This window comes from Emys orbicularis, chromosome 4, assembly GCF_028017835.1.
Source record: "Emys orbicularis isolate rEmyOrb1 chromosome 4, rEmyOrb1.hap1, whole genome shotgun sequence".
In the NCBI taxonomy this organism is placed as follows: Eukaryota; Metazoa; Chordata; order Testudines; family Emydidae; genus Emys; species Emys orbicularis.
In genome coordinates this window covers 28,245,537-28,267,994 of record NC_088686.1, presented here as the reverse complement: position 1 = coordinate 28,267,994, position 22,458 = coordinate 28,245,537, and the positions used below count along the sequence as shown (strand labels likewise).

General features: G+C 39.2%; 1 protein-coding gene across 1 annotated transcript in view; it reads left to right on the top strand.

The window, feature by feature from the left end:
* The window catches only part of AK7 (adenylate kinase 7), a 57,312-nt gene that overhangs the window by 922 nt on the left and 33,932 nt on the right, over positions 1-22,458 (top strand). Inside the window, exons 2-10 of the mRNA XM_065403897.1 lie at positions 5,408-5,596; positions 7,652-7,760; positions 9,466-9,560; positions 10,167-10,277; positions 15,477-15,560; positions 17,952-18,040; positions 18,639-18,729; positions 19,505-19,582; positions 20,994-21,143. Coding sequence (XP_065259969.1) covers positions 5,408-5,596; positions 7,652-7,760; positions 9,466-9,560; positions 10,167-10,277; positions 15,477-15,560; positions 17,952-18,040; positions 18,639-18,729; positions 19,505-19,582; positions 20,994-21,143 — 996 coding nt within the window. The remainder of the gene's footprint in view (positions 1-5,407; positions 5,597-7,651; positions 7,761-9,465; positions 9,561-10,166; positions 10,278-15,476; positions 15,561-17,951; positions 18,041-18,638; positions 18,730-19,504; positions 19,583-20,993; positions 21,144-22,458) is intronic.

Below are 22,458 nucleotides of genomic sequence, written 5' to 3'. Positions count from 1 at the left end.
CATAGACGCAGCCAAGGGGCTCTGCGCGCTGGCTCAGCAGCTTCCAATGGCCGGAAACCATTGCCTATGGGAGCTGCAGGGGCGGCAGCTCCTGCGGACGGGGCAGCGCGCAGAGCCACCTGGCCGCACCTCCACGTAGAAGCTGGAGGGGGGATATGCCATTGCTTCTGGGAGCTGCTTGAGGTAAGCGCCGCCCGCTCCCCCTCCCATGCCCCAACCCTCTGCCCCACCCCTGATCCCCCTCCCACCCTGCAAACCCCTCAATCCCAGCCCAGAGCACCCTCCTGCACCCCAAGCCCCTCATCCCCAGCTGGAGCCCTCCCCCCCCATGCTCCAACCCCCTCCCACCCTCCAAACCCCTCTGTCCCAGCCCGGAGCACCCTCTGACACCCTGAACCCCTCATTTCTGGCCCTACCCCAGAACCCACACCCTCAGCCCGTAGCCCGTACATCCTTCCAAACCCCAACCCTCTGAGCCAGCCCAGTGAAAATGAGTGGGGAGAACGAGCGACAGAGGGACGGTGGCTAGAGTGAGCAGGGGGCAGGGCCTTAGAGAAGAGGTGGGGCATGGGCAGGACCCCATAGGGGGCAGGGCAAGGGTGTTTAGTTTTGTGCAAGTAGAAACTTGGAAACCCTATCTCTTCCCTCCTGGTGTAATCCAATCTTAGACATACCTTGTAATTCTCTGATGACATGGCCAAACCACCATAGCTGTCTCTCTAATTACTCAGTTTGCTGACCTGTGTGGTGCAGCACTTCCACGTCAAAGTCATTGCGGAGAAACTAAATGGATTCTTTGCTTCAGTCTTCACGGCTGAGGATGTGAGGGAGATTCCCAAACCTGAGCCAGCTTTTGTAGGTGACAAATCTGAGGAATTGTCACAGATTGAAGTGTCACTAGAGGAGGTTTTGGAATTAATTGATAAACTTAACATTAACAAGTCACCGGGACCAGATGGCATTCACCCAAGAGTTCTGAAAGAACTCAAATGTGAAGTTGCGGAACTATTAACTATGGTTTGTAACCTGTCCTTTAAATCGGCTTCTGTACCCTGGAAGATAGCTAATGTAACGCCAATATTTTAAAAGGGCTCTAGAGGTGATCCCGGCAATTACAGACTAGTAAGTCTAACGTCGGTACCGGGCAAATTAGTTGAAACAATAGTAAAGAATAAAATTGTCAGACACATAGAAGAACATAAATTGTTGGGCAAAAGTCAACATGGTTTCTGTAAAGGGAAATCGTGTCTTACTAATCTATTAGAGTTCTTTGAAGGGGTCAACAAACATGTGGACAAGGGGGATCCAGTGGACATAGTGTACTTAGATTTCCAGAAAGCCTTTGACAAGGTCCCTCACCAAAGGCTCTTACGTAAATTAAGTTGTCATGGGATAAAAGGGAAGGTCCTTTCATGGATTGAGAACTGGTTAACAGACAGGGAACAAAGGGTAGGAATTAATGGTAAATTCTCAGAATGGAGAGGGGTAACTAGTGGTGTTCCCCAAGGGTCAGTCCTAGGACCAATCCTATTCAACTTATTCATAAATGATCTGGAGAAAGTGAGATGGCAAAGTTTGCAGATGATACTAAACTGCTCAAGATAGTTAAGACCAAAGCAGACTGTGAAGAACTTCAAAAAGATCTCACAAAACTAAGTGATTGGGCAACAAAATGGCAAATGAAATTTAATGTGGATAAATGTAAAGTAATGCACATTGGAAAAAATAACCCCAACTATACATACAATATGATGGGGGCTAATTTAGCTACAACGAATCAGGAAAAAGATCTTGGAGTCATTGTGGATAGTTCTCTGAAGACGTCCACGCAGTGTGCAGAGGCAGTCAAAAAAGCAAATAGGATGGTAGGAATCATTAAAAAGGGGATAGAGAATAAGACGGAGAATATATTATTGCCCTTATATAAATCGATGGTACGCCCACATCTTGAATACTGCATACAGATGTGGTCTCCTCATCTCAAAAAAGATATACTGGCACTAGAAAAGGTTCAGAGAAGGGCAACTAAAATGATTAGGGGTTTGGAACGGGTCCCATATGAGGAGAGATTAAAGAGGCTAGGACTTTTCAGCTTGGAAAAGAGGAGACTAAGGGGGGATATGATAGAGGTATATAAAATCATGAGTGATGTGGAGAAAGTAGATAAGGAAAAGTTATTTACTTGTTCCCATAATACAAGAACTGAATGAAATTAATGGGCAGCAGGTTTAAAACAAATAAAAGGAAGTTCTTCACACAGAGCACAGTCAACTTGTGGAACTCCTTGCCTGAGGAGGTTGTGAAGGCTAGGACTATACCAGCGTTTAAAAGAGAACCGGATAAATTCATGGAGGTTAAGTCCATTAATGGCTATTAGCCAGGATGGGTAAGGAATGGTGTCCCTAGCCTCTGTTTGTCAGAGGGTGGAGATGGATGGTAGGAGAGAGATCACTTGATCATTACCTGGCATCGGGGCACACTGGAATTTTGCAGATAACACTTCTCCAATCTTTAGGACAGATCTTTTCTCAAACCATTCTGTACAACCTGCACATGTAATTCACCATCACTTCCTCTCTGACTTTTAACATTTTAGCATCTATCTTATCATAACCTTTACTTCTCTTCAGTTGGTTTATGACCTCAGTTACTACCTCAAAGGTTATTATTTTTAGTGATATAGGTGAAGGTATTTCTTCACATACCTCAGTGTATGTTAGTGGTTCTATCTGGTTGAGCACAACCTGGAAATGTTCCATCCAGTGGGCTCTCCGTTCTTCCTTTGTGTTTAAAAGTGTACCTTCTTGGGTATTCACAATGCCACAATGGTTAAAAAATTGTGTTGTCAATAATGTACACCATTCATTTCTAGTGTCAATGGCTTTCAAAATACTGGACATTAAATATGTCACAAGTATAACAGTGCTGGTTTTTATTTTGTGTGATTTGCCTTCACCCTCAGAACTGTGTAATTCTTAGGTTTGTTCAATTAAAATTTTACAAAACCTATGTTTCATGATATTTCAGTGAAAACATGTATTTTTTTGTCATCTATTTGGATTTAAACACCATCTCTCATACACAAGCTAGCCATTGTTTGCAATTGTAATGGTTGCAGCTTGGTACTCAAATGTTATTTAGCTGCTAATAAGTGACACCAAGTAGTGTTAGTATAAACAAAAGTGAAACTGACTAGTCTGTTTTAATTGTTTTAACTGAGGCTAATGCAAAAAGCAAACTGTGCAAATAATGACCATGCATTTATATTTAAAAATTATTTCAGTCTTAAAATGCTTCAGTGTAGAGATGTGACAAAACTAGGATAGAAACCCTTTACAACCACAGACCCTAGACTAGGATTTAAAGTGATGTGAGAAGGTGTTATCTAATATGTTTGAAAAGTTTAGCATTGGCAAGGCTGTACATAGGTTAAGCTAGCCCCAAGATTTAACTCACCAGTTTAGTATGTGTTAAAGGCAGTATTCCTTGCTTACTCTAGACTTTTAAAACGTGTTATTTTATTTTAGTCTAGACAAGTTCTGAAGAGAAATTCACATATCTTTGTTCCTTAGGGAAGTAGAGAAATATTTTTTATTATGAATCTTGACACCAGTACTAAATTCTTTGATCCTTTAGCTTCTTACACATGGATGGACAGCTGCACTGTGCCCAGAGCCCCACTGACTTCCTTGGTTAAGGTGTAAACCCATGTGAAGTCATCTGCAGGATTGGGGCCTAATTTTGTACAGTGCTTAGATACCAAGGTGATAGATGCCCTGATTATATAGATATAAATAGATAAATATAAAAAGAAATTTGAGAGAATTCAGATTTGAATCCCTGAATCCAATTAGTTCTCTGGTTCTGGTCCATCCTTGAGTCCAGTTCAGGGTCTGATGTGAACAAAATCTTACAAGACTAGATGTTATCAAGCTCATTCAATCCAAGATGGCAGAAATCTCATGAGAAGCACACACATGGTTTTTGGCACTTTCAAATCTGATTGATTGGTCTATAAATCCCAAACCTTAACTACTGAACACTGCTCACTTCACTCATCGCTACCCAGGTGTTAAGTAATACAAGTCAAGATTTTTAAAGGAGTTTGAAGCAGTGTTTCTTAAATGAAATGAGCAACTATGATTTCCTGCCATAGACATTGTATTTTTTTAAAAAGTGAGCAATTGCTGAAGGACAGCATTGAAAAGCTGATATCTTAATCCGTGAAAAATTACAGTAGAACCTCAACGTTACAAACACCTCGGGAATGGAGGTTCTTTGTAACTCTGAACAAAACATTATGGTTGTTCTTTCAAAAGTTTACAACTGAACATTGATTTAATACAACTTTGAAACTTTACTATGCAGAAGAAGATGGATAGTAGGAGAGAGATCACTTGATCATTACCTGTTAGGTTCACTCCCTCTGGGGCACCTGGCATTGGCCACTGTCGGTAGCCAGGATACTAGGCTAGATGGACCTTTGGTCTGACCCAGTACGGCCGTTCTTATGTGTATTGATATGAAGTGTATTGCTTTATGCTCGTAAAGAGTCTTTTCTTTCCATCCAAGTTTCGTATCCAGTATGAATATATCATCTGCAAAATGTAAGTCTTGCAGCTTATCCTGCCCCAAACAATACCAGTGTCCTTAGCAGCAGCCATCACTCTTCTCATCACAAAGTCTATGACAGTGCAGAAGAGAAGTGGGGATAATATGCAACTTTGCCTTATGCCAGTAACAATCTTAACCCATTCTGTGTCTCCACTTTCTGTCCTGCCCCCCATCACCCCTGGTCCCTGCTGCCTCCGCTGGCCCATCATGCATCTCTACGTCTCTCAGTTCCCCCCTATCGACCTCCACATCCAAGGCTTAATTTGTCCCTGGGCTTGCCAGGACTGAGTAAGTCTGCTACTGTGAAAAGTGATATTTATATGTTTGTTAATATCACTTTTCACAGCAGCAGACTTACTAGCTAGCAGGTCTTTTTAAAAAAGCAAAAGAAACAAACAAACAAAAAGACAAGAACCTTCAGAGCACCTTATTTGTGTTTCTATTCTGGTCCAGTAAAGAATAGAGACAATTGTACATTATTTTTATTATTGAGCCTACAAAAAGATTCAATAAATTACAATATTTGGACATGTGTATGTGCATATTTATTTATTTTTCCTAAAGTTAATTAAGAATTTTAGGAAAAATTGTCAGTGTGGCCACCAGCAAGAGTTGGTGGCCGCAATCTGAGGCCACCAAAAATTTTGTTGAAAACCCCTGTATCTAATGTACCTGAAATAAACACAAATTGTGCATTGATAATGAAGAGGAAAATTGTTTACCCTGTGTACAGATATTAAACTGTGTCTCCTTTTATTTATAGATCATTTTTTTTCTGTATTGTGTGTTGTAGTATTTATCCAACTGTGTTGTTGGAGCATCACTTGAAGAGGTGGGAGAGGAAGAGGAAGAAGATGAAGATGAAATTATGTCAGCTATAGCTGTTACTTTCAGTAAACCAAAGGAGGGAGTCTACCAAATAGTGGGGACTCTTGCTAAGGCACAGAGTATGAAACCAGATTTTGCTCAGGAAACTTACACAGTGAGTAACAGTCTTGTTAAATTGTCAGTAAATAAATATTTGTGTCTTTTTAGGTCACCTTTACGACAAACTTTGGATTACTGTAAACCATAAAAAAATAAATATACATTGTAGACTTGTGGGTATGATTTATATATTTCTAAAATTATTTTCTACATGTTCTTTCAGAAGTACTACATTTGTATTTTATTCTCCCTCGTCCCTGTACAGCCTCTTTCTAGGTCATCTCATCAGCTCACAGAGGGCCTGATCCACAGAACATTGAAATTAAGGGAAAGACTCTCATTCATTTAAGTGTGCTTTGGATCAGGTCCACAATGGATAGACTGACATCTGTATGCTGATGACACCTACTTTTCTACTCCTACCTTGTCTTTCTGCATCCAATCAGATACCTCAGCCTCTCTGTCTGACACTTCCTTCTGTATATCTCACCATCACCTTAACATAGCCAAAACTAAACTCCTTATCTTCCTTCCCCACTCCTTGTCTTCCCTTCCCACTCCTTTATCCATTTCTTTATACTTCCTGGAAATGATGTGTTTATTATGTGAGCAATGTGAGATGTAGGATGGCCTTAACTATTCACTGAAGCCAAGATCTCAGCAGTGACTTGTTATTCTGGATGCCTCAATAGTTGCCCAACTTGAGACACCCAAATGACCAGATTTTGAGAACATGGATGCTTGTCACTTTGGGAAAATAAGGCCCCTTTAAGGTGTTCTTTCGTATGTGGATCTCAAAATATTTTTAAAAGTTAGTAAACATTAGCCCCACTTTACATTTGGCCTAATTAAATAGAGAAATTTGAAACTGTGCTATAAAATTTATTGTGGCCTAGTGAACGATAAGAGTCTGTGACAGGGTGCTGGGCACGAAGTGCTTAATCAGCCCCCTGCCATGCCAGCCCCCATCAAGGGGAATTGATTGGGGCTGGCTGAATAGCCATGCCTGCTTGGCAACTAGAAGCAGCTGCTAGCCTAATTAGCCAGGGGCTATAAAGGCTGTGTGAGGGGAGGCTAGAGCCTGAGAGGGAATGGTGGCTGTGGTCTGTTGCTGACTGTAAAACCCTGTACATAGATAGTACGCTGGTGGTGGGAAAGAACTATAAATAAAATACATGGATGATTGCATCAACCTGCGGCATCCCTGATTTGTTTCTGCCCTCACCAAAACCAAAGGGGCCCACCTGTGCCTCGCTATAGGGTCTGTCTCCTCAGTAATCTGATTTCTGCTCTTAGTTCTACCATGTGTTTCCTATGGAATCTTTGGAAAGTTACTAAAGCTCTTGGTTCCTAGATTTGGTCCTGATCCAGCAAATTGCTTCTTAACGAACCCTGTACCCACACAGAGTATATTGCAGGACTGGGGCCTGAATGTGCTTTAGCTAGGCAGATAGAGGGTCTTGAATGTTACACATTTTACAGAAATGTTGTTTCCTTTTTACAAAAAAGGAGCAATTTTCTCAACTTTTTTAATAAAGAGATTATCTTTTTCATTTTCTTTTTCTGGAATTACAAGGAGGATAAAAATCAGCCTTTTAGTGGTTGCAACTTTAGCTAGGGAGGAACTCTCTCTTCTTTATAAGAGAACACCCAACTGCAGAGCTAGGCCTGGAATATTAGTCCTCTAGTTATAGAATCTAAGGTCTTCACAACCTGAAGAAGAACAGGATGATTTCTGTTGGCTGTCAACTAGCCAACTGGTAATAGAAAACACACAGGTCTTGATCCTGCTTCCAATGAAGTCAATGACACTGGGAGAGAGGGGGAGGAGTGGGTGTGCTTGGGGGTGGGGGCGGAAAGAGGAGGGGGCAGAGGTGGAGCTGGGGGCGTGGGGCCTTGGGGAAAATGAGTGGAGTGGGGGCTGGGGCTGAGCGGGGAGCTTGGGGGGTCTGAAAATTTTAAATCAAAATGGGGGTCCTCAGGTTGCTAAAGTTTGAGAACTGCTGATCTACAGCAATCTGCACCCCAGATTTGCAGTAGGAAATGAAAGTTAAAATAAAAAAAGATTTCTGTAAAAGATTATGGGGTTGTTGGGGTTTTTTCTCTTCAGATCTCTACTCGAGAAGAACTTCTAGGTCACCTACTTGAGTGTGATGTCATTATTTATAACATCACTGAAGATGCAAATCAAATTGAAGAAGCTACTTGGGCCGCTTCTGGTTAGTACAATCAGTAACTGAACAGAAAACTGCCTGTTGTGCAGCAATCAGAATTTGCAACAGATAATTAGTCACATAAATTGAGATTTGTAGTTTGCTATGATATGAAACTAGGTTCCTAGTTGAAAGAGCAGTATGGAGAAATGGTGAACTTGAATTACTGCACCATGCATTGGGTAGGAGACATTCATCCTTTAAAGGAGTCAGTAAACTTTTGATCAAGTAACAAGATAATGGCAGCCAAAAATAAATACAAATGTATTTTAAAGGGAAAGATTAAATCAATGTACATTTTATTCTCAATGAACAGGGTAGCATATTTGTGACACCAAGTGTAAAACTCCATCAAATAAGAATTCTCCATTCACCCTACTGGTCATATTTTGGTTTGCACTCTTTTGACAAGATGATATCTCAAACCTCATTATCAGAAAGATAGCTTCCTTTCCATTTCAGGCTTGTTGGTTTCCTAGCAGCAAAGAAGCATCTTCCACCAAGATCTTTACAGCATCTGGACCACATATTATTTTGGATATGAAATTAAAATGTGAAACTGTTACATTCTGTTTACAGTACAATGCATCCTTTATTAATACTGCTCATGTATAACTTTGGACTCTGTGGGGACACTCTGCAATGCAGCAAGTAGAAGGTATGATAAGGGGGGGGAGGGTAAGACACAGGAAGAAATCTGCAGCTATTTAGATCCTACCATCCTCCTCTCATCAGGCTGGTTAAGGGGCCATGGTGCCTTCTCTACCTCTTGAGCTGGAATAGCCTCCATGGAATGGCTCCGTAGCCACTCCATGACCTGAAAGGGAACATTTATTTCCTCCAAACAACTGCCTACTGCCCAGCTAATCTATTTGGGTTGGTAGCTGGGTGGAAGATTTGCCCCTTTGCAATTCATATCAACATCAAGATTCAGTATTTTGCAAAAACGAGGAAAAGCTTATGCCCAAATAAATCTGTTAGTCTTTAAGGTGCCACCGGACTCCTCGATTTTGTGGATACAGACTGTCAGGGGGTAGCCATGTTACTTGACACCATGCAAGGCACTGAGTATTTTGCAAAACAATTTCAACTATATTTTGACTTAACTTCAGTAGAACCATTATGACCCACCACTTTGTATTATACACCTGACAATGAAACCCATGTTAACTGCTTTACAAAAGATTCCTGCAGTGAAAATGAGAAGGTATTCATACAGCATGTAAGACAAACTATACTTGCATGTTTACAGTGTGTGTGTGTGTGTGTGTGTGTGTGTATGTTATTTGAGTGGAAAACAAATAAACCTTAACCCTAATTATATTATTTAACTCTGGATTAAAATAAGGGGGCTGCATTATTGGAATAATTCTATAATGTTTCTATTCTAACCATGAAAACAATACATATTTTAGTTTGCTATCAAGATCTAAGTGATTCAGCTTTATTCACAAGTGATTTTTTTCACAGCATATAGCTTAAGGGAAGAGATGATCATTCCTGGCAATTTAATCCTATGATATTAGTTTAATTTGCTAAGCAATAAGAAATATATGTTTAATATCAAACTTAATGGAAGTTATTTGCAGAAAAAAGTTATGTCACACTGATATTGTAGTAACTGTTTTTATAGAATATTTTAACTTGAAAACAAATACAATAGCAGTAATGCTGCTTACGGTAAAATAAGCAGTTTGCTTTGATTTTACAGCATTACATGGAGAGGTACTACATTTTGAGAAACCAAAGTTATTTATCTTAGTTTCAACAATAATGACATGGGCACGAAGCAAACCTCTTGACCCAGTAAGTAATATTCATTTTTGCTGAATTTTCTCTTTTCTGTTAAATATTTTAAGCATGTACCCTAGTTGTAATGAACATAGTCAACATCAAACAAACTTATTTTCACTGTTGATTTTTGCACCTATGTCATTGGCTACAAAACTTTGAGTTTATATCTATATCTAGATCGAGACACTGTAAATTAATTAAATAGAACTATTCATGTGTGTGTGGAGTTGCATGTAAAATTTACAGGATTGGAACCATAGATAACCGGGTGTGGCATTTTGTAGCATCTTTTTGAAATTCACAAATTTAAAGTCTTTCTGAAACTGTATATGCTAGTGTGAGAAGCAACTTCAAGATTTTGTTATGCTTGTTTTCCTTTTAAATAGTTTTGAAACATCTACATTTTTAAAAGCATTGATCATTTGATTTTTTTTCCCCTCAAAGACTTTGAGAATTTCTTTATACATGTTTAAAAACTGAGGCTTTTTATATACACAATGTAAATTTTTTAAAAGTACACAGTCATTTTAAATTTATCTTGGTTTAAGCCATGTAGAACTTTTTGAATGTTTTTTCAGGAAAGTAAGACATTTTTCTTAGAGTTGTTTTCCTCTATAGGATGATTCAGAAATTCCTTTTACTGAAGAAGATTATCGCAGAAGAAAACCTCACCCTAACTTTATGGACCATATAAATGCTGAAAAAGTGATTATCAAACTTGGAAAAACAGTTAGTATCTCAAAATAACCTATTTGAATGCAGTTCTTTTTTTTCTTAAACTGAAGAATTCTCTCATCTTAATATAAATTGTCCACAATGTTTAACAGATTTCTGCAAGTATATTAACTCCTTGATAAATGTGAATAGCTCCCAGTGGTAATAATGTGAAATGTGTAAAAATACTGAGACGGGAATTGACCCTTTAGAGATTTAAATGTGTGTGTTTATTTTATATTAATCTATTTCCACTACAAATTCATGCTTTACTTAATCAATGAATAAATCAAACTTATTTCATAAGATGTGTTCATGTATTTGTTATATTAGAAATAGAATTGGAGCTGGGGGCTTTTATGGGGAGAAGACAAGGGTGCTGAAGGATGAAGGAAGGGTGGGGGAAAAGGGAATTTAGTATGTGTAATTTGAAAAGAAGAACAGCAGCAGATAAATTCTGGTTAGTTACAAAGTTATTGTTATGTCTAATTTAAATACTTTGAAGGTTTTCAGATAGATACTATGGCGATGGGACACAAATTCTGAGCAGTGAGTACCTAGATAGACCCTGATCTTGTAACAGACTGTGTTGCCAGACTGCTGTGTCTGCATGGAGCCCCTTTGGCTTGTGTGCACTCCATTGCAGAATCAGGGCCATAGACTCATCCCAAACACCTAGTGTGCATATCACTCGGATCACTTTGCATGTATGTTATATCTATTTCCCCTCACTCTTCATCTGTCTGTCTTTTTTAGATTGCTAAACTCCTTGGGGAAGACACTGTCTCCCTTCATGTTTGGTCACTATTGCCATATAAATAATAATAACGGCAGTCCAATTCCTGCTCTCCTACCTCATACTGAATTCCTTAGAGCATTGTAGAGGTTAGAGCAGAAATCAGGAAACGCAAGTGTGTACTCTAGGGAAAACCACTCATTCTGTATAGATCTGGCCTTGCAAGGTGCTCAAAGCCTCCAAGGAGTATTTAGGTTAGGGCACCATGAGACATGAAAGCACTCATCTCTTTGTAGAGGGAACTCAGTATCTTACAGAGTTAGGCTGTATATAAGCTTGGACATCAGTCTAGTTTGGGGGGGCAAGGGAGAAATGAGGACCTCACCAAAAATGAATATTTGTACTCTGAATTAAGTGTAGCACCCTTTGTTCTGTATGGCACACAGAGAATGGCACTGGAAATCATACTTGGTTCTCATATGGTTAATGACAATACAGAACATTAGCCATGGCATGAGGAGACAATCAACAATGTTGTATAAAGTGACCTGGCAAGCCAAAAAAAATTGCCTTTACTTCCCTGATATGTATGTTGTGAAATTTCCCTCAGAGCACAGTATTACCCATTATAGGGGACGGAGGTTACACCTGACCTCCAAAGTGTCTGACATTGGCTCTTATGAGAAAAAAAAAAAATACTGGAATAGATGGACCACTGGTCTGAATCTGTGTGGCCATTCCTATGTGCTAAATCTCTGCCTAACCAGGCTACTAAAGGTGTTAGTATATAATTACCTTTTAAATAGGTGCATGCATCAGAGAAGAATGTTGGAAAAGCTTTCTTATGGCATTATTATTTTGCCGCGATAGGAAAACTGTTAATTAGTCTGAAAAATAACCAGCAGAAATGGTTTACAATGGCTAGAATGTGACATCTAGTGGTTTTAATGAATATTGCAAAAGACGTTGAAGGGCACTATTTGTCAGTCAGTGACTAGATCTGTTAGACCTGCAGTAGAGGTCTTCCTACGGGATGGGGAGCAGGCAGATACCAGACACAGTGTTGTTCTATAATACTTTAAATACTTTTTATGGATTACAAAACAAACCTTACTTAACATTTGTATTTTATAAGTTTGCATTTGTACACATTGTATTGCTAGTACAGTTTTATTGTTAAACTTAGACACACCAAATAGATTTACAATTAGAGACTTTAAGGCTTGGGCTTGTTTTAATTGGAGTTTTTATACTTTTAATTTTTTGTTTCACTAATGCACCAAAAGTGTGTTACACGTCTCTGTATAACCCCCAAAATTTTATCCCAAGCTGACATTTTTCCTTGTAAGTCTTAATATTAAAGGAGTTTAAAACTACAGCACCAATACTACCTACAATATATTTTCCTATACTTTTTTTATTTTGTATAGTTCTGTTTCCCCATTGTTGTTGCCATGCTCTTAATAGAGGCAAGGCATATACTCCAGATGTTGTGCACTTATGTTTACTTGAGCATCTTTTAACCAGATTGTTCTATTTACAATAGTTGGGGCTTTGATTACTTTTTTTAGATGGGTGCTCGTCTGCCATGATTTTTGGTGCAATCTTGTTTACTGGTATTTGATTAATAAACAAAACCATATTTCCCAAAATATATTTTCCCATTATTTTTTTAAAAGCAACTTAATCTTATTATGGAAGGATTTACCATTACACCACATTTTCATAATTTAAGAACCATTGACTTGGTTAATACTCATGTAAAATAATTTGTTTGTCACATTTAGGGTGACTACATCAAATTTTAAACTTTAAGAAGTACAGTCCAGAGTACTTATATTTAGATTCTTATTATAACTAAATTTAAACATTAGATGTCCTTCCCCCTTAGTATGTACAAATACCTGTATTGCTTTTTAAAATTTTTTGGCTTTAGATATTTGTATGTCATATTTTTGCCATCTTTCCACCATATTTTAAATTTTACCTTAAAAGGTTTTTTTTTTTTTTACATTTGGTTTTGTTTGGTTCTATTTTTTTATTCGTTCCACAAATAGTAGAATGTATTATTTCCTTTGATTTATACCTTCATTTTAGAGGTGCTTCCATATGTATATTTATATACCCCTAAATTTGTTCAAATATTCAAAAAACAAAAGCCAGAAACCATATTTTTACTCTTTTTAATTATGAGGATTCTTAATATTGAAGCCATGGCTATTATTCCATAGGAATAGTGTCCGATGCTTTCAGCTTTATTATTTTAAATACTTACACTAACCTTTATTTTTTTCTAAATTATAACATACACAATTTTTTTTATTAAGCACAAAATGCAAAGCAAAGCAAGCATAAGCAATTAGCCAATTACAAAAAAGTTGTAGCACCATATTTACACTTTAAATTCAAGGTCCATACAGGATAATTTTCAGTGCAATTGGGCATTCCTTTTTCTTTCATAATTTACTGTTCTGAGCCACACAAGAATTTACATACATTAATCATGGCATTTTGTCCCCCACAATTTTAACACATGCTTTGATTTTTACCACATTCTGCTTTGTTTTTAATTTATACATTGGGAAACTTCTTTATGTACACATCCTGTTGATCCAGTATAATTTTTTCCACTGTTTCTGCAGTATATATTCTTGGAATGCACCCTGTTGCTCCTTTGAGCTAGTAGGTGCAGTTCAGCCACCTGCCTGGACAGAGGCCTGCTTCCCTTCTCAAGGGGGTCTCTGTAGAGCGGGGAGAGGGAATCCAGCCCCACCCTCTACTTCAGGTTCCAGCCCAGGGACCCTAATGATAGCAGCAGTTGGCAGCTTTCCCATCACCCCCAGAGCTGCTTCAATTCCTTGGGCCACTTCCCCATGGTCCCCTTTTTCTAGCTTCACCCTTACTTCAGGCTTCAGCAACACTTCCTCTCCTCTAGCTTCTTTCACTGGGGCTTTCCTGTGGGAACTGGATGGAGAGCTTTTAAGCAGTATGAATGGGACCTTGATTGGTTCCAGCTGTCTCCATTAGCCTAACGGCCTTAACAGATTAATTGGCACCAGGTGTCCCAAGTGGCCTGGAGCAGCCCCTTTTTGGCTATCCAGGGAACAGAAACCTGCTCATCCTGAGGCTGATACACCTGCCTTCCCCCACTCTCTTTTCTCCTTCTGGTTTGAGTCCGTCACTATATATATCTATATCTATATATAGATATATATATCCCAACAGACCTACATTGCAAGATTATAGCTTGATGTAAAATGTTAATACGAATTTTATAGTCACAATCGTGGGTAATACATTCTCATGCACATGACTTATGGCACTAAAAAGATACTTTTAGAAGTCCTGAATCCTTTCAAAGGCCCATTAGCCCATATTTCAATGGTCTACGGTAAATATTCCATCTCTAATCTCCCCTGATTCTCATCTTTTTATTCCAGGGATTATTAAAAAGCTATTAGAGTCAACTGATCTGAGAAATATTTCCTGTTTGTTATTGTAAACTTTTAATTATTTAAATATGTAAACTAGGTTCCCTTTATGTAGTATTTTGTCTATAAAATTAAAGATTGACTGACAGTGGTCTTAGTTATATGTTTCTGAAATGTGTTTTCAAGAGATACATTATCCTCATAGTGAAAAAAATAGACTGTCACTTCTGCTTCTATTCCATTAGTAATGATTGCAGGCTATTTTATAGAGTCACATAGATAGGATGTCTAGGATATTCACAGCATGAAGATGAATTTTGTTTCCCCTGGAAATTTTTAAAACTTATCTTAGTTTAAAGGAAACACTTGAAAGTCCTCGCTGTTAAGAGAACCTTCATCTGTCTCTTGCTCCTAATGTATTTATAGAACCTATTTCCTTTAATGTTCCTTGTGATGTGTAACTCATTTTGTGCTTTAGCCTTTCAGATTTTGTCCCTGCATACTTTGCACTATTCTTTTCTATTCATCCTTAGCAATTTGTCCATGTTACCACTTTTAGTAGAATTGCTTTTGATTTTTCAGGTCATGAAAGATGCTGGATGGGAATGTAACAATTTAGTCTCTTGAAAGAAGTTCTCTCAAAAAAGTGAATATAACATGTTAAGATACTTAATTCCCCTCTCTCCTCATCCTCTGTATCCAAAAGAAGAGCTACACTTAGATCATTTTCATGTAGATTTAATTAGCCCCGCTGGCACCAGTGGCCTGTCTTTCTTGATGAATCTCACTTGGATTCAGGATACTTTGGGGAATGATAGTTCCTAGCCTGCTTGTTAGTTTCACTATTGGTTTCTGCTGGCAGTATTAGCAAAAGGCCTATTTCCCCATTAGTAGTTATGTAGGAATTCATCTCACTTCCATGTTGAAGTGATGTAAGTGAACTATTCCATATATAGAATTCAAGTGCAATTTCACGGTAAGTCAACAAAATTTAATTTATAACACTGTTCGTAGTGTTTTTTAAAACTTTCCTGTTTTACTCCACAGAACAAAAACAAATTTTCAACCTATGTTGTTGCTTCAGGACTTCAGTATGGAGCTGAAGAAGGAATATTTCACTACTTTTTTAAGGTAGACTTTTTCAATTTTGGTGAAGTTTAGTTTAATATTGCACAGTTCTTAAATGTAAATTGAAAAGGATTTTAATAACAGCAGTATTACTGTACTCTGAATATCTCTACTAACAAGGCAGAGGACCTGTTCCAATGCCTCTTGAAGTCCATTCCCAGAGTCTGCACTTAAAAGTTATACCAGCATAACTGTTTCGACTAGGAGTGTGAAAAAAAATACACACACTAACTAACATAGTTATTTTGGCAAAACCCCCATTAGCGAGACAACTATACCGACAGAAAAGTACTTCTGTTGACATAGCTAATGTTGTTTGTGGAGATGGTATTACTATGCCGGAAGAACTCTTCATTCTGACAGTTCATGCTGTGTCTACACTGGGGGCCTATACTGGCATAGCTATGCCAATATGGAATCATAGAAATTTAAGGCTAGAAGGGACCTTGAGTGGTTATCTAGTCCAGCCCCCTGTGCTGAGGCAGGACCAAGTAAATCTAGACCATCCCTGAGAGGTGTTTATCTAAACTGTTCTTAAAAACCTCCATGGACTAGGATTTGTGGAAGTAGAGAAAGAACTGACAGGGATTTGAAGGGGATTTCATATTCAAACAGTCCCCTTGTGTGAGCAAGAGTCAGGCTAGCTGTAACCCTAATAACGTGAGATTTGTAGAAGCAAGGATTGTGTGAGGTGAGTGGGAAAGAACTGTATGAGAAGTTGTTGTGACCTTGTGTTAGATAAGTATGGAATGCAGACTATAGTCTAAATTGTTGAGGAAAATAAAATATCAGGAGGATGTACACCTCTACCCCCATATAACGTGACCCGATATAACACAAATTTGGATATAACGCGGTAAAGCAGTGCTCCGGGGAGCCGGGGCTGCACACTCCGGTGGATCAAAGCAAGTTCGATATAACGTGGTTTCACCTATAACACGGTAAGATTTTTTGAGTCCCGAGGACAGCGTTATATCGAGGTAGAGGTGCATGTATAAACAAAATGCAGCTGTCGCCCATTATTGTATGTAACAAAAGGTATAAATGTTTGCTGTAATTGTTTACCTGGAGAGAGACCTGTTTAGCTCTCTCCCTCCACGCAATTGCTAGAGATAATACAGTATCTGACTTGCTGCACCCAACCTGAGAGTGAGAACTCTGTTTTTCTCCAACAGATTCCACAGCCTCCCTTGAAGCCTATTCCAGTATTTAACTATCCTTATATTTAGAAAGTTTTTCTTAACAACTAACTCAAATCTCACCTCCTGCAGATTAAGCCCATTACTTCTTGTCCGACCTTCAGTGGACATGGAGAACATCTGACTAGCATCCTCTTTATAAAACCCCTTAACATATTTGAAGACTGTTTTCAGGTTCAGCCTCAGTCTTCTTTTCTCAAAACTAATATACCCAGTTTTTTTAACCTTTCCACACAGGTCAGTTTTTCTAAACCTTTTTCATTTTTGTTGCCCTCCTCTGAACTCTCTCTAATTTGTCCACATCTTTCTGAAAGTGTGGTGCCCAAAACCAGACCCAGCTGAGGCCTCATCAGTGCCAAATACAGCAGGACAATTACTTCTAGTATCTTACATACAATGCTCCTGTTATCCCAGAATATTAGCTTCTTTTGCAACTGAATCACATTGTTGGCTCATATTCAATTTGTGATCCACTATAGCCCCCAGATTCTTTTGAGCAGTACTACTGCCTAGCCAGTTATTCCCCATTTTGTATTTGTACAGTTAATTTTTCCTTCCTAAGTGGAGTACTTTGCACTTGTCTTTATTGAATTGAAAAATGCTTAAAATAAACACTGATATTATTCCTTGAAATTATATATTTTAAAAAATCTAATTCTGCCCAGCCTATAAATACAGCTATGCCAGCATAGGCTCTGTAGTGTGGACATGGCCACATTGAGTCATTTAGCAGATTTTTAGTTTAAAACCTATTCAGTCATTCCACAGTTTTTGAACTATATCCCAGTATATCCTATGTTGGTAAGAGCATATCTATCATGGAGCCTCAATGGAGTATGCCTGTTGGGGATTAGGTAAACGATGTTTTTTTCAGTATAGTGTGATTTCCCCCCCCCCCCCCCAAAGCTTTCTTCATTTCTATTTTCATTTTATATCCTTTGGGATATAAAATAATAATAATAAAGCTTTCCCCAAACTGAGCAGTTTTGTCAAAAATGCCACTAACTTTGTAGGCTCTTTGTAGGCTGGCAATCAGCAGCTCGCAGAATTGATTACTCAGCTGCGGCTCATACTCACATACAAGAAATTGAACATTAAAATCCAGGATGTACCTAGTTTCACCAGCCGTACATATGTTCCTTTTTGCAACTCTAATTAAATATAACTCTCCTGCTTCATTTGTATTTATTTTCAGACAGCTTGGCTTGGTGAGACTCCTGCAATATCAGTTTTTGGTGATGGAAACAATTTTCTTCCAACCATTCATGTTGTTGATTTAGCAGCGTAAGTATGCTTTTTAGGGATGGCCATCCCTGGAAATGCTTAGTATCCATATATATATACCAAAACCATACCTACCAGTGGAGATTTCAGACAGCTGCTACCAATTTTTTTTTATTTTAATTTTTTTAAATGGACTACAGTTGACTTTCGCACATCATTTTCAGGCAAATGGAGATTTAAATATTTCCAACATGAAATAGGCCTTCTGGAAGTAATAACTTACAGTCACATTGAGGCCATGTTTTCAAGAAATTCCTAGAAGTACCATGTCCAGAACATAGTACCATAAACCGAATGGAACCAACATGGAACTGCACCACAGTTTTTGAAACCAGAATAGAAAGGACAAGTAGCAGCTTGGTGTATATTTTCTAGAGACATTGCTCCATATTCTGAAGTGTCTTGGCCAAACTGAGATATCTAATTATATTATCTTATGAATAAAAATCAACATGAAAATAGCATGCTTTGGAATATTCACCTTCAGAGTTTCCTCATACCCTTTGCCTTGGGGTTGCTTCTATATTATATTTCATGTTAAAGACCACAATATTTTTCCTTCCACTAATGGACATTGATTGCATTTGCTGTATTGCAGGGTGTTACAAAATATAGCTGACCATAGGCCAAAGACTCACTACATTGTGGCAGTGGATGAATCTATACATACTCTTCAGGCCATAGTTAAGGTAAAACAACTTAAGATTTTGTTTCTTTGTCTAGGTATCTTTTTAGTCTTGTAAATCCTTAGTCCTCACTCTGTTAAAAGTCCCTGAATCTTCCGTGAATTATTCTGCACAACAATTTTATAAAAACTAGTCTTGAAATCCTATAGTGCGTACTTCTTTTAAACGAAATGCAAAATGTGGGCCCAGTCCTGCAGTCCATTTTCAGGCAAAATTATTAGTTTCAAAAGGGATTTTGCCTGTGATAAAGGGCTGATGGATTAGACCTTATGTTTTCATCCAGTTCATATATACTGTAATTAGGCAGTGTCTTTTTGAAATTCTTTTTTCCCTTGAATTGTAGGAATATAGTTTGTTCCTTTGTTTAATCACATGCCTTGAAGCAAAATCCAGCAAAGTAACCTGGAAGCTGCTGTGAAGTAGCAATCTGGTGATTTTAACTCTCTATTATTTAAAAGTGCTTTCGAAGTAATTGGCAATTTATTTGCCTACTGACACTGAAAATTGAACATACTGGAACAGAGATTCTCAGATGGTAATCTATGGACTGCAGAGCCTTTGACGGTAGTCTGCAGAATGAAATATTTAGGATTTTTATGTCGTGGTCCATAAAATAGAAAGCTTGCAACACTCCTTTTTTAGTATACAGCCCAGCAGAGGTATTCTACCATGTCTCTAAACTTGAACTAGTACACACGTGTTCTTCAGATTGCTGTGCAACTCAAAAGTATGGATTAGATGAGAACCCAATTTAATGTACAATACTGTTTTCTGACAGTGCATTAGCAAAAATGTTGGACCAGGAAAAATCCAAAAGATTCCAAGAGAAAACGCTTTCTTAAGCAAAGACTTAACGGTTAGTATTTTGTTTCCTTTTTTGAATATCTTCTTTAAGGAAGGGATGTGAGATGAAAATAGAAATTCCATGCAATGTACTTTTTTCTTATTATTTACATCATCACAAAGATATGACACAAAAAATGTCAACAAAAGTGCATAAACTATATTTAGATAAATAAAGTAAATGAAAAAGCAGGTTATAAACCACATAATAGAGAATTATGAGGCATTTTTGCTAGTATGTAGAGCCTGATCCTGAGGCTCTCCAGTGACGTATTGGAGTTGATGTGAGTTGAGGATGCTGAGCACCCAGGGCCGGCTCCAGGCACCAGCTTACCAAGCAGGTGCTTGGGGCGGCCACTTCGGAGAGGGGCGGCATGTCCAGCTGTTCGACGGCAATTCGGCGGACGGTCCCTCACTCCTGCTCGGAGCGAAGGACCTCGCGCTGAATTGCCGCCGCAGATCGCGATCACGGCTTTTTGTTTTGTTTTGTTTTGTTTGGCTGCTTGGGGCGGCCAAAACCTTGGAGCCGGCCCTGTAAGCACCTCACAGGAGGCCTGCACAGAATTGAGCCTTTACAGAGGAAATAAGATGTAAATAGTGAGCTACAAAAATGTTTATTCTGATTAGTCAATAAGATGTGGCAGATGTGAATTGTTTCTGTATTCTTGCAAGCAGCTTGGAGTAAACAAGGTATGAATTGTCAAAGGCACTTTAGAATGTGTCCCTTTAATATTTCAGTGTACGAATAATTGGGTGAATATGGTCTGTGTTATACAGGTCCTTCTAGCCTTAAAATCTATGAATTAGAATAGATTCAGGAGTTAAGAGAGATGGAATTAATGACTGCCGCTTCGTTGGTTACAGTAACAAAATGCCCACAGATGGTAGTCTTCGCAGTATGGAGTTAGGTCTGGGAGAGAGACTATCAAGATAAAAATCATAATTGTTTCCTTAACTCTTTGTCATTAATAACAAACTAGATTATTAAAACTAAAATAAATTTTAAAATTGAATTATTGTCTTTAGGCCTGAATCATAGCCCATGAAAGTCAATGGGAGTCATTCCATTGACTTCAGTGCATTTTGGATTAGGGCCCTTTGTTTACTTTTTGCCCTTCACTCTGCTTAGAAAATGAAAGTTCCACTTTCTGGTTTCTATGCATGATCATAAGCCAGTGGTATAGTGACTGGATTTCCAATACTTCATGGGAATATTTAAATGAAAAATAAAACCTGTTTTCATTTAAATTGTTAAATAATCTTGAAATTATTAATTTTTGGTTTTGTAAAGCAGAACCTCCTACCCCCTCCAATTTTTTTTTTTTAAATAAGACCTACATCTTGGGGTTAGGCTACTTGGCAGTGTCCCTTTAATATCAAACAGGGAACTCTCTGTGCAATTAAATGTACTTTTGCTCCTTTAGCAAACACATTTGGATATGTTACTTGTGAACCTGCGGATGGAAGCTGTATTCTTGAAGGAGAACTTCAACATTAAGTGGGTTGCTCAGACAGGACTGGTGGAGAATATTGGGCAAGTCCTCAAAGAATACAAGCAAAGTCGGGGATTACTGGTAATTATTTCCTGGATGCTGTTTTGAAGTGCTCTGATATTTTTCTAAGAGGAGTGTATAAATATACATTAAGTGACAATATTTGCAATGCTGTTAAGAGATGCAAAATAAACTGACAAATACAATATATTTGGGAACTAAAACTGAAAGAAGGACCGAAGAACTAAGGAGAAGAAATACTTTTCCTGTTGTCCCTAGAACTGAAATCCTGCAGGTGAAATCAGCAGAGGGCTGTGGCTCTGGAATTAGCTCTCTCATGTGATATAACATAATATGGTGACTTTTGGAATGAAATAAGAAACAACTGTTTACTCAGGTGTTTTGATTTTAAGGCTAGTCTACACGAGAAAGGCTTTGCCAATGTGGCTACATTGATATAGCTATATCAGCAGAGACCCTTAGTGGAGATGCAGTGTATATCTGCATAAGGAGATCTTCCATCAGTATAGGTAAATCACCTCCCAACGTAACATATGCTATATTGACTAAAGGAATTCTTTTGCCAGTATAGCTCCAGTTACATGTGGCGGACGGTTACATGTTGCCTCTGCTGCCCACCCATCGGCCCCTCCATGCCCCCCCCCCCCCGTCCGCCCCTTGCTTTGCCCCTTTGTCCCCCCCAGCCCTGCTGCTCCTCCATATCCCCCCTAGCAGGGCGCGTCCTGCTCCAAGAGCTATGCAGAAAACCAGCTCCTGGTCAGAGCACTGAGCTCACCAAAAGCTTGGCCAGCAGGCTCCTCCCTTCCCCCACTGCCTCTGGCTGGGCTGATGCCCTGGGAAATCCCAAGACCCTCCGGCCTGAGGCGCAGGCCAGGAAGAGCCAAGCTCTGCATATGCCAAAGCCCCACATGTTGCTGGCATGGGGAAGCCACTCTGCCCCTCAGCTATGCTCTGGAGTGGCAGAGGGGAAGCGATTTCCAGCGTGTTCACGCCCTGAACCTGCAGGCTCCACAGCAGCCCCCCGGGTAGGGGCTTAGCACCCTCTTCATCCACCCCTCCTTCCCTGGGTTCGCTGAAGCCCCTGCCTTCAGGTTCCCTGAGCCCTGGTGCACAATGCATCCTTAGGGCTTAACCGCTTCCTGCCCGCGCTGTAGCCAGGGGACAGGAGGTGACTGCGTTATGTCAGTGGCCAGCAGCAGCCTGGAGGTGTTAGCTGCCTTTTGACACTGTGCGGTCAGGAAGGGACAAGCTGCTTCCAGCCACATGGGAGTGGTGGGGTGGAGGGGAGATGAGCTCTGCAAAGACACGGACCAGGTCATCCCTTCCCCCCCCCACCACAACCCCTCCCTTGCAGCTGGAAGGCTGCTGCTTGCCA